Genomic DNA, 13,668 nt, shown 5'->3' on the forward strand with positions numbered 1-13,668 from the left:
AATAGAAAGTATAGTAAAATTAAAACATGTATTTGCTTTGAAATTTTTTTCTTTCAATTTCAGTCTAGCTAGAAGCACTTAGTAGAAGCTGATTTGTTTTTAAAGAAACTCATATTTCTAATCTTTGTTTTTTTAAAGAGATGCTTATATTCTTCTCTTCCTCAAATATTAATGTTACCAAGGTTAAACAAAAGCATCAACAATATATTAAAAAAATGCATACTTACCTTAGTTCTATAAAACAGTCTTGCATCTTCTCTAATGTCACACTTAACATGCTTTTCCAAAGCCCCACAGAGGTGCACGAAGTGTTTCTGTGCAAAACAAATACAAAGGATGAAAACGACTCTAAAGTATTACAAATTACTAGTACTAACAATCATTTAAAAATCTACCATTCTCCAGTTAGCAATTTCTGATGTTAACTATCTAACATAACAGCAGTCTATCAGTGAAAGCAGTAACTGCCACAATAATAAGACTTATGGTTTATTGCTAATGTAAAAAATACACACAAAAGTAAAAGGTTTTTTTTGCTATGTATGGAAGTACATTAAAGAAAATTAACTCTAGGGCTCAGATTGTGATGTAATGCCCAGAAATTTAAATTTGTTTCTTTTACCACATTCTCTCATGAAATATTCAAGTAACAAATAATGTATTTTTTCTTTGTGAACAAAACAAGCTTTAATAGTAGTTCCTTGAAAAATCATCTTTTAAGTTTTAGAAGTGTATAGTCCAAAACAGCCACTCTTATACATATACCAAAATTGAGATTGTAAGGTGAGAATGTAAATGGACATTTTTAGGGAGAGAAATGTGACAGCTATTTTTAAATAATTAAAGTTTGAAAAATTTATAAACTTTCATATAGCAATTATACTTCTAGGAATTTACCTTATAGAAATGCTTGTATAGATTGGTATAAAGATATATGAATAAGCATATTCATGTTAACACTGTGTGTAATCACAAAAATGTAATGTTTATCAACTATGATTTTAGACAGAAATGCTAATACCTTAAAGTGAAAAAAAGACACGTTGCAAATAATATGAATAGTCTGACTCCATTTTTGTTAAAATTATGTTAGTATACGCATAAATTATGGAAAAATTTACAGGAGGGCACTGGATTATAGGAGTCTTTCACCTTCTACCTTAGGTGATTTTATAATAATTGAATTTTAAAACAATACTCATTGATTTTTTGCAAAAAACTTTTTAAATATAAAGACTATAGAAGAACATTACAGATAAATGATTACATTAGGTTCCAATCAAGAGAGCAAATAGTTCTATGTCCAATAGTGTTCATAAAAACACACGAACCGGTCATGTCCTCTTCATCAAGCCTAAGTAGATCCTAAGTTTTAAAACAGGGGTTGGATTACCTAAGGTGTGAAACATGAGGAATTAAACAAGAACTAAACCAGGAGTATGGATATGGAGTATGGGAAGAACAAAATGACTGAAAATGAGAACCTTAACATTGGGAGATAATTTAGAAATACATATCTGAAGTAGCCTGACTTACCATTAACTTAATTTTTAAGGCAAATATTATTTCTAAAGGAAAAAAAGTAGAATGGAAAAAGAGATGGAAAGAAACTAGCAAAGAGATGGCCCATTTTGTATTTGTGACTTTAATATCTTATTAATATATGACATTGTTGCCAAGTTATGATAGTTCAGTTCCGCTCCAATAAACAAAACTAACATTTGCGGACAATTCTTGTCAGTGTTGTGGTTGCAAGGTTATGATTACTTCCCTCTTTCCAGTGTATACTGAGATTTCTATAGTAGTCCCCCCTCATCCGTGGTTTCGCTTTTCTGTAGTTTCAGTTATCTGTGGTCAACCATGGTCTGAAAATATTAAATGGAAATTTCTAGAAATAAATAATTCATAAGTTTAAAATTTTGCGCCATTCTGAGTAACATGATGAAATCTCATGCCATCCTGCTCTGTCCCTCCTGGGGAATCATTCCTTTGTCCAGTGAATCCACACTGTATATGCTGTCCACCTATTAGTGACTTAGTAGCCATCTCAGTTATCAGAGAGACTGTTGTGGTATCACAGTGTTTGTGTTAAATAACCCTTATTTACTTAATAATGGACCTAAAGCATAACAGCAATGATGCTGGCAATTTGGGTGTTTCAAAGAGAAGTTGTAAAGTGCTTCCTTTAAGTAAAAAGGTATGTATGTACTGGAAAAAACATAGTATATACAGGGTTCAGTACTATTTGCAATTTCAGGCGTCCACTGTGGGTCTTGCAACATATGTCCTGTGGACAAAGGGGAAATACTGTATAGAAAATCTAAAGTTAATTTTTATTAAGTTTTCTCCTAGACAAAGACTATTCATAAACTGGTACAGTCACTATAGAAAACAGTATGGAGGTTGCTCAAAAACTTAAGAATAGAGCTACCATATGACCTAACAATGGTATCTACCCCCAAAATTTGAAAACGTTTATTTGTAAAAACATATGTACCCCTATGTTTACTGCAGCACTATTCACGGTGGCCAAGACATAGAAACAATCTAAGAGTCTTTCAATGAATGACTCTTAAAAAGAGTTGCTGATAAAGAAGATGTGGTGCATATACACAATGGAATACTACTCGGCCATAAAAATAGATGAAATATGGCCATTTGCTACAACATGGTTGGATCTTGAGTGTATCATACTAAGCAAAATAAGGCAGAGGGAAAAGACAAGGACCATATGATTTAACTCATATGTGGGATATAAAACAGAAAGCAACAAATGAACAAACAAAACAAACAACTCACAGACACAGACAATAGTATGGTGGTTACCAGAGGGGAAGAGGTAGGGAGAAGGATGTACATGAAGGTAAAGGGAGTCAAATATATGGTGAAATAAGGAGACTTGACTCTGGGTGGTGAACACGCAATACAATATACAGATGATGTATTATAGAATTTTACACTTGAAATCCATACAATCTTATTAACCGATGTCACCCCAGTAAGTTTAATAAAATTAAAAAGTTTATTCATTCCATCAGTGACATTTATTAAAAACAAAAGCCACTAAAAACTACATACCCGTTGTCCAGAAGAAAAAGAATGAGAACAACTAACTTCACCAACTAAATGAAGAAGAATGTAGGTCAGGTAATATGCCTATTAGAGAAATGAATAAAACGAACACCTGTGAATTAGTTAGCATAGATGTCATCCTAGTTTACACATTAGGAAAGCTGCTCGGGAAGGATAAAAGATTTGCTAGTTAACCAGGCTAGTAATAGGGAAAAGCTATGCATTTAACCTAGGCTTTCTAATTTCTAACTCAAGTGCATCCCTTTAACCTCATGACTGTATAAGGGCTACAAAAAACACTTCCAGTATTAAACTACCAACAACCATCCTTTTACCTCAATTCTCAATTCTCGAGTTTACTGAAGATTATAGGACAGCAATAAAAAATATCATTCACTTTATAATTGTGTATCTGGTCTCTAAATCCAGCATTATTCACGGTGGCCAAGACATAGAAACAACCTAAGAGTCAGTCCTATATCATTCTATAGTTTGTAAGCTGGTATCAGTTATGCTCATATACCCTTTTGAGATGATCTAGCCTGATACCTGCTTTTCAAGTTCCAAATGAAGACTGTCATCAATGGTGTCATTTGGTTGTTCAGCCTTTCTCTTCAAGACCATTTTCTTCAACAAATCAGAAGGCTTCATTTGTACAAGATAACGAAGTAGGACTGATATCTATCAAAATAGAGAGAAGACAGTGAACAATATTAAGCAATACAGTTGTTCTCTCTTAGGCTGCTTTTTTTCAGTGTGTCCTCTGTTCATTTTGCCTTTTCTAATTTTGCCCCTTTATATTTCTTTATAGTCTGTGATACCCATTTCTCCTAAGAAGTCTTCAATTGCTTGGAAGGGGTTTTAAATGAAAGATTTAGTACTTGTAATTGAGGATAAAAGCTTAAGGAGACCAAATGGTATTACAATTAGAGGTCAAAGACAATACTTTCTCTGTGAAATTATTTGAAAGTCAGCAAAACTGAATCTCCCTGTGAGTCGAAGTCATTGAATTCTGAAAAGAATTCTCTCTTGATGGCAATAAATACCACTGAAAGGATTGAGAGCTATTTGATAATGACCCTGGTGACTCAGGAGTGGTACCTATATATCTGGAATGAAATCTACCTCAACTCTACTAATGCAGAAATCAGCTCTCTCTTTCAATTTCTGTCCCTCAGCACCTTGTGCATACTTCTATTACTGTTCTCACTACAATGTATATCAATGATTGGTTTATTTTGTTTCAATCACTAGATTATGTTTTCAAGGGCAGACTCTTTAGTTCATTTTTTTTATCCCTAGTAGAATATCTTGTACTGAACTGCAATTCAAACAAGAACACTACATCTAGACCAGGTTCTATGTTGAGTTTTCAAATCCAACTATGAGTAGCCCCATTAGTGCTAATAATGTTTGTAAAAAGTTTTCAGGACTTCTAAGAGTAGAACTTCCACAAGACATGTTTATATGCACTCATATATATATGATATATTCACTACTTAACAAGTATCAAAGGGCAACTGCATTTAAGCTCTACAATTTAAAGACTAATATTAAAACAGGTACAAGATAAAATTAATGTACAACAGTTTTGCAATTTCTAATCTTGAGATGAAACTGCTAACCTTGATAAGGCAAACTAACTTAATAAATAGTCGTATTTAGCACATTATGATTTTCCCAGTAGTTTTTTATACATTAATTCATCTAAATGTCCACAACAATCACACAGAGATGGTAGAGGGTGTGATACCATCTCCATTTCACAGATGAAGAAATTAGATCTTATTAGTTAAGTACCATTCTAAAGAGTATATGAATATTATTATGCCCAAGAGTTGAGATCTAACCCCAGCACTTTTTTTTTTTCTGGCTTTATTGAAATATAATAGACAATTAGTTGCTTGTATTTACATTGTTCAATTAAATGAGGTTTTTTTTTTAATTATAGTTGGCATACAATAATATATTAGTTTCAGTTGTACAGCACAGTGATTAGAGATCTATATAACTCACAAAGTGATCAACCCACTAAATCTAGTACCCCACTTCCCCTCTACATATTTACACAAAATTATTAACTATTTTTCCTGTGCTATACTTTATACCTCCATGTCTATTTTGTAACTATTCATTTGTGCTTTTGACTCAGGATCCATCAATTTTCCCCTATACCTCACTAGCTCTTCCATTTATTAAAAGAAAACAAAAATATTATTTATACCTGAAGATTATTCGCATTAGGGATATCTTCATGTTTCTCATCCAAAAGCTTTGAAATAATCACTAAGCTGAGGCACTGTCTCAGTTGCCTGGAATTAGAATTTAAAAGTATTTAGAAAATATTTTAATCAATATTGCTTGAGAAGTGAATGAGCCATAAGGAGTTCTTCTAATCCTAATTGAAAACATAGCTAATGTTTCAAGAGAAGGCTGTATAAGAACAAATGTGCTTTAAGAGAATAGTAAAATTTTCACGTAAAATATTTGTACATAAAGTTAGAGTTGCCTGAGGCTCAGGCAAATTAGTAAAGCCTTCATCTCTGACCCTACTGATTTACTGATAGAAAATCTATTTTACTGCTGGGATTTCTTTTTACTAAAGCAAAAAAATATGCTAATTCATTTACTTTCATAGTATGTGCCATCTATATTACCAGATAAACTAAAATTAAGAATCAAGATTATAAAATGGTCTGAGTTAAGTATCAGAATCAGGCTGTCAATGCCTTTGCCTATAGCTGAATATGAAATAAAAGACTAACATTCAAGGAATGATGAAAGAAAATAAAGGACCTAGAAGTATTTCATTAATATAAACATCATACATTTTTCTCAATGTTTAATTCTCACTTTTCAATACCTTCCACGTGATGTCCAGTTAGGGACCAGCTGTACCAACCACAGAAGGTTGTGGGGATGACTGGAGAGTTCATTTATGGCCAGACAGAGTTCAGGCATCTGAAAACAAAGAACAACAAATAAGATTTTTCAAATAGGTTGGTAGAATCGAATGTCCAACAGATCATCCACATCCCTTCTTGCCAAGATGAAAGCATTATTACCGAGAGATCACTCATTTTTAAAAATAGCGTGGAGTCTAGTACCTGCTAAAATATATACAGTACAAAGATTCAGTATATCATAAATTCTAGAACAGACTGAACAGACACATTTATCAGAATTTCACTTGGCTTTCATGTTTTGTGCTACATCATATCCATATGTATTTAAACAGGACTTCTTGGAAGAATAAAGTGATCTAAATACAAATACCAGTTTCCAAAGGTCTATTATGATTGTGGCACGAGAGCATATATCTTCCTGACCTGAGATTTCTTGCATTTTAATGATCCTCAACTATTCCAGTATTTAAAGTCAAACAATCCCTGAGTAGGGGAAAGTAGTATGGGATGATGGTAATAGAGGATACAAAATTATGTCTTCAATATTAAAGCGGAGTGATGGATACTTAGGGGTTCAATGTACTCCTCCTTCTACTTTTGTACTTTTTTGGAGTCTTCCACCAGAAAGGTTGAAACATATAATTTTAAAAAATCTAACAAAAATTATACATATTTAGTCAATGTGGCTGCAGAAATTCAACTCAAATTCTTGTTTTGTGTGTGACTCACTCTATCATTCTTTTTAGGTCTCTGCTCAAAGGCCGCCTTAAAAAGGGCTTCCTTGACTGCCTCATCTGAATGTGCAGACATCTCTGCCTTGCTACTCTCTACATCCATGTACTACTTTAATTTTATTAATAGCTCTTAATACAACTTGACATATTATAATCTACATTGACTTTATTTATTATCTAACCCTCTGACCAGGATAAAACTACCATGAGGGCAAAGACTTTGTCTTTTTCACAGCTCTATCTCCAGGGTCCCACAGTAAATCCCCAATAAACACCATTCATTAATGAAATGAATAGCTGCAGTTTTAGAGAAGATTCAGTTATCATGAACTTAAATAATATGATCTCAGCAAAGATAAGTCCCTTTTTCAGTTTATTTTTCATCTGCTGAAGATCTTAACTGAGGTTAGACACTGTTCTGCATGCGCAATGAAAGTCGAATTGTGATGTCATACAAAAAACCAACACTAAAGTTTTAAGTAATGTTACCTCTATGTTCCAATCTCTGATGTTTTTCATCAGGTTTATCAGGAGGCTTTGAAAGTCCACTAGAGGAATCTGCTTCAGCTGTTTTTCCAAACTCATTTTAAACAACATTAGAATCAGCAAAATTATTTCGCGATCCTGGTAACCTTCTGGATGTATAGATGTACATAAGCCTAGAAACTTTGACATAAATGCAGAGACAAAACAACTTGAGGTATATTTTACTTGAAGAGCTCAAAATAAAAAGTTTTAAACAAAAAATGCAAAAGAGAATGTGTAGAAAACAAAACATCAGCTGTCTAGAAAGAAGCAAGAAATACTCATGTTAGTAACTGAATAAGGTGATAGGATAAGTATTTTCTTCTGCATTTTTCATTTTTAAGATTTTCTTAACAGTTCAATATCATTGATTTGATCCAGCTACTTTGTTTTAACATTGTTATTAATTGTTGATCACTGTTATATTGTGAGTTGTATTTTTTCCTTCATATATCTTAATTCTAAAAAAATTGGTTTAAAAAATACTAATTTCAAAAAGCTTCTTGGTAAAGGTATTCCTAGAGCTATTTTAAATACATAACTTTGATCTAAAGATCTCTTTCACTCTCAATATTAAAACAAAAACAACAAAAACAACCTTTAATACAAAGATTATTGCTAAGAAATTTTAGAGACTGGGAATCACCAGTTTTGTTTTAAATCACCAGTTTTGTTTTGTTTTAAAACTATTAACCACAAAACTAAATGGTTCTAGCTCTGTACTAAAGACATACAAAGTTTTTTCCTACCTTAACCACATTTAAAATGTTAGTTTCAGGAAGAGTTGAAAAAATTGGCTTAGATGAATCTTCAGTTCCTTTTCCCCCCAATGTCATCTGTGTTTTAGAACTATTGAAAAGTGAATAAAGCAGCATGAAATTAGGAACAATATAACTATTTTTAAAAACACTGAGCAACAAAAACGTTTTATTGAGGTATAATTTACATACAATAAAAGGAATATACCCATTTTTAGTTTTGATAAATAAACTAGTATAACCACCATCCAAATCAAGAAACAGAATATTTTTGTTACCCCCAAAAGTCATTTCATGTCAGGTGCAAGCCAATCTGCTATCTCCCACTCCAGGTAAACACAAATCTGATTTCTATCTCTATGCATTAGTTTTTCCTTGGACAACTACTTTTTATAAGACACTATCCTCACTGCTCTTGGTGTCAGAGAGCTATGTGGAAGGTGGCTCTTACTACAAAGAACTCATAATATTTAAAGGTTTCATGAGTGGCCGAAAGAAAATATAAAGAAACAATATAAAGAAAATATAAAGAAACAAAATATAAAGAAACAATTCTAAACACTTCAATTTTGGTTGAGGTAATCAGTGAAGGTTCATGGAAGAGAAGATACATGAATTCGGTCTTCAAAAGGTAGATAACATTTTCCTGTTTAATTTCTTGAATAAATAATATCTTCTATAGTTAAAAAGCCAAGTGGTACCAAGGCACCATATACTGTAAGAACTGTCCTCCCATTCTAGACCTTCAGCACCCATTTCCCCTCCCCACAATCACTACTAGTTTTAGTTTTTCCTTCCACAGGCATTTTATGTATGCACAAATATATATGAATATTTGCTCCTCCACCTTTAATACAAATGATAGCATATTACATACTCTGTTGTGCACTTTTCTTTTTTCACTTAATATATAACTTGGAGATACTTTCATATGAAAAGAACTTTATTTTTTAAATATCTGCTTGGTAGTCCTGTGTCCCTTTCTAGCTGTACAACCTTGGGCAAGTTACTTAATATCTTTCTGTGCCTGATTTACCAGTAAAATTGGAATAGAAATACTAATAGTTGTAGTGACTATTAAGTAAAGTACCATATATTAAGCCCTTAGAACTATGCCTGGCACATAGTAAGCAATATGTGTTAGTAGTTGTGATGATGATTATTAATATACCAATGATCTATCCCTTAAAGATGGAGTCCTTTGCTCTTATAGTGCTTCAACAAATGAGACAGGTAATATTTTGGAGAGTAGACACTAAGGATGGAGGAAGAGCCAACGCAACAATAGCTAATGTGGAGGAACAGCAAGCAGATCAATTTGGTTAGAACAAGAGGAGAGCAAAAACTAGATAACAGGTCAAAGTTTTGAATTTTAAGAAAATGTTTCTATTTTTTCGCTATTAAACATGATGATGGTTTTTAGATTAAGACATGTTAAGAATGTATCTAATTCAAGATCCATTTCAACTTTGAGACTTTAAAAAATCAAGAATGGATATTAAACTTATCAAATGAATATTAACTGTTCTTATATAAAAATTGTTTAAAGGAATGTTTTGGGCATTAATTATGAAAAGAAAACTTACACTAGATTGTCTTCATTGAAGTCTGGCTGGAGATTCTCCAGAGGAAACAAAAATCTAAAATCAATTCCCATATTGAAAAAAACAGCTGCTATATCAGACAATGATGGTATCCAGGGCCAAACTGGTGAATCACTGAAGGTATCTAATTAACAGAAGAAAATATGTTATCACAAATTCTGGATCCACAAACCCACAGTTGCAAGGTGGTAGTCTGCATGTGAAACACGGATTATTACAGTGATTTTATAGAAATGACAGCTGATATGTTAACAATACAGTTATTTAGAATGATCATATAGGAATTAGAAATTTTCAAGAATATCTGAAGGAAATAATATTTATGAACAAAATAGATGAATCAAAGGATATAACTCAGGAGGAAGTAACATATTTTTTAAAGACTGGAAATAACAGTGGTAAAATACCAACTATTGTTAACACAGGAAGATTTTACCATCTTCAGTGCCTATTTGTCCCAATCTTCAAAACAAGTGATACAGATAAATCACAATGCTTGTTTCATTTTAAGGGATCTCAAAAGTGAGAAAGCAACTATCACATTTTTGCAGTGGACACTTTCAATCTTCTCAGTGCATAATCAATACAACACTCTTGCTCATCAAAAGTCAATTAAAGTTAATTGACTGAATAAATAAACTTGCAACTATTTCTACCCAGCACAGTAAGCTACGACTTGGTAAATACTAGGTAAGGGCTGCCATTTCCAAGATCTTATACCTTTTTTCTCAATGTAACTAGAAAAATGCAGATACTCATGTTTGATTGGAGTTTCATTTTATTATCAAAGACTTTAATTACAAAAATAAATTTTTATTCTATATTCCCAAATATCCTAACTTTTAGCAATACAAAAGAGACCATGTACATAGCAACCACTAATTCACACCATTAGTCACAGTGAATTTATATACTCACCATTTCTAATTGTTATTTCCATCAATGTACTTAAAATCTGCATGGACACAATACAGTCTGTGTGAACTGACATCATCTGTCATAAGTAGATAAATCATAGAGTATAAAGAGAAGAAAGGAAATATGAGAATTTACTATTTGCCAGGCACATATAAAGATGTTTTATATGCCTTTCATTTAATACTTATAATAACTTTATGAAATGGTCATACATCATACATATGAGCAAACAGGCTCAGAGAGATTAAAATAGACTACCCAACGTAATACATGAAGAGTTGAAATATAAGTCCAAGTCTTACTCCAAAGTCAGGCCCTCTTCCATTCTAACATGCTGCTTGTTTTTACAGCTTTCACTTATAATTAGACAAATATAACTATAGACAAATGTCAAATATAAATAGACACTTAAAACTATAAAAAAAAAGAACTCCTGCCATGAAAGCCAAAAAACATAAAGGAAAAAGGCTGCTAGCTTTATCACTTCACCAGCAAAAGTCAAACCATAAACTAGTTAAAATATTTGAAAAGATACAAATATGCAAATTAACATACCAACATACTTAAAAAGGTGTTCGCTATTACCAGTAATCAAAAAATACAAAGAAAAATGACGAGATATCATTAGTTGACTTCGAGATTGGTAAAGATTGAGATTACTGATAATACCCAGTTTTCACAAGTGTACTAGAAAAGAGGAGGAATGCCCAGTGCGAAAGTAATTTGGAAAAATTTGAAAAATAATTTGGAATAATAAAAATAAATAAAAAATAATTTGGTAATATTTGTGCAAAGTTATTGTCCTTATATTTTGATCTAGTCAACTTTTTGACAAAGGACTTTTTATGCAGAGGCATATAATTAATTTTATGAGACAATTCTTTGGGAACAAAAGCTCAAATTTAAAAATGTTTTTAAAAAATCATATTGAAAGTAATTTTAAAGTGGTTTTTAGAGAAAGATATATTGTATTTCCATCTCTCTCTCTTTTGCTTTGGAGCCATGGATAATTATAATAAATTTAAATCTAAAATATAAGAGGGAATAACTCAAACTCAATCAGGCATAGAGCCTGTGCCATTTTAAAATCATCCTATATGAATAAATGTCTTTGCTATATTTGTGTTGTTACTCTCTTCTAAGGGGCAGCACCATTCAAAGGCATATTAAACATAGGACAAGTTTTAGATAACTATCTTGTGGGGGTGATGAATTCTAAGGTTGGCAACACAGCACTTGAGATAATTACATAAGTGTGTAAAGAAGTGTATACAATAACCTAATGTCTATCAATCAAGACTGAGTTAAATAAATCATGGTATAGTATTACAAAGGAATAGTATAAGGTCATTAAAAAGGATAACATCTAGACTGCGATAAAAATATTTGATAATTTATTGTTGTCTGAAATAAACGAGTTATAAAATAGCATATATTTTGTTTTTATTATTATACTGCAGTCTGTGTACACAGAGAACAATCTAGAAAACACTAAATTTAATAGCCCTTGGAAGTTGGGAGTTCAGCTCTTTTTAATTTTAATTTTCCCATTTTACTTAAATGTCTCACGATGAAATGTGAATTCTCTGAAAATGTTAAAAAAAGTAAACTGTCTTTCTGGTCTATTACTACATTTAGACACTTGTGATAAGGTCACAAAGGTGCCAATATTTTACTTACATTTCAACAATTAAATTTACAAAATATTAATTAGGACTATAGCATTAAAATGAATTCTGACATATTTTGTAAAAAAATACTTATAAATTGGTAAGTCTCTCCATCACAAAAAAAGGACTTGGAATTGGAAAGGAGAAATGAGACGAAGTATCTTACACACAAAAAAATGCTTAATAAATGATTATTAGTTTGTTTTTTAAAGAATAAATATGAGGAGCATAAAAAACTGCTTAAAGATATGCCTGTATGTCATCGATAGGGTTTTAAAGGCTATAATGATGGGCCCACATCAAGAAGATGAAAATTAACACAGATAAATGCAAAATCTTACTTGTAAGTTTAAGAAAAGATATATTACATAGAGAATAATGAAGCCCTGGTGTGAAAGCAAATAAAATTTTGAACTATAATAAATAGAAATATGTGAGTGGAGTAGATAGGTAAAAGTCTTGCTGAAAATGGCTGGTAAGAAAGACCTTATCTGGAAAATAGGTCCATTTATGGGGAGAGTGACACTGACAAGCAAAGGGTCTTTCCAGAAAGATGATCAGTAAAGGGAAATTAAGTGACTGCAAATGTTTAATGTGGGGAGAGATGACAGCCATGAGAGTGTCTAAAAATAACTGAAGGACTGACTGTTAAGACAGATGAGGTATATTCTGAGAAGCTATAGGGAAGATAATTAGTACTACTAGATGAAAACTGTAGGGAGGCAACTTTTTATTTAATTAGAACTGTTTAAAAAAATTACTGAGGTCCAAGTAGTTATCTCCTAACCATTGGAAGCAAATGCGCCTGCCTCATAGTCTGCACCACCTGTTATCCTCTTTGCCTACATTGGCAAGGCTCATTCCAGCACTTTCTTCAGTTCTTTACTCAGAGATCACCTTATCAGTAAGGCCTTCATTAACTACTATATGTATATATTAAAAAGGCAAATTTTCTTTCCTACCCTGATATTTTTATCTACCTTAGCCTACTTTTTCTTCATAACACTTACCATCTGACACAATATACCAGTAAATGTGCATACACACATTTGTGTTTCTTCTATATCAGAATATGGGTTTCATGATATCAGCAACACTGATTTTCTTTTTATTGCTGTTCTCTCCAGGGCCTGGCATACTTTGCACTCAAAAATGCTAGCTATATGAAAAAAGGCTGCACTGGAATATCTAGTTCTTGCCAAATATGAGATTCACTGAAATTCTGTTTTAAAGTCCAGAATAGAAACTCATGTTGGTTCACTTTTCACTTCATATATGTTAGTTCTCTGCTACCATTGATATTTATACAGTTCCCATGTAGATAATACAAAAATTAAGATAATTATTTAAGTGGACTTAAGAGTTAAATATGAATGGATAAGAAAACCACTTGGATTTGCATACCAAGAAAATATATATATGAATGGGGAAATAGTAGTAGTATACAAGTCAAATCTTAAAAATGTACATAGGCACCTCCA

General features: G+C 32.0%; 1 protein-coding gene across 2 annotated transcripts in view; it reads right to left on the reverse strand.

Annotated features, from left to right (window-relative positions):
- Nucleotides 1-13,668, reverse strand: part of SLF2 (SMC5-SMC6 complex localization factor 2) — a 36,394-nt gene that overhangs the window by 6,934 nt on the left and 15,792 nt on the right. For both annotated transcript variants that reach the window (XM_006925872.3, XM_006925873.3), the window contains exons 10-18: nucleotides 10,518-10,593; nucleotides 9,582-9,723; nucleotides 7,987-8,086; nucleotides 7,202-7,378; nucleotides 5,936-6,033; nucleotides 5,297-5,384; nucleotides 3,622-3,753; nucleotides 3,079-3,156; nucleotides 228-314 (exon numbers count right to left, since the gene is read on the reverse strand). In XM_006925872.3, coding sequence (XP_006925934.1) covers nucleotides 228-314; nucleotides 3,079-3,156; nucleotides 3,622-3,753; nucleotides 5,297-5,384; nucleotides 5,936-6,033; nucleotides 7,202-7,378; nucleotides 7,987-8,086; nucleotides 9,582-9,723; nucleotides 10,518-10,593 — 978 coding nt within the window. The remainder of the gene's footprint in view (nucleotides 1-227; nucleotides 315-3,078; nucleotides 3,157-3,621; nucleotides 3,754-5,296; nucleotides 5,385-5,935; nucleotides 6,034-7,201; nucleotides 7,379-7,986; nucleotides 8,087-9,581; nucleotides 9,724-10,517; nucleotides 10,594-13,668) is intronic.

The sequence above is a fragment of the Pteropus alecto genome, unplaced genomic scaffold (assembly GCF_000325575.1).
Source record: "Pteropus alecto unplaced genomic scaffold, ASM32557v1 scaffold88, whole genome shotgun sequence".
Classification (NCBI taxonomy): Eukaryota; Metazoa; Chordata; class Mammalia; order Chiroptera; family Pteropodidae; genus Pteropus; species Pteropus alecto.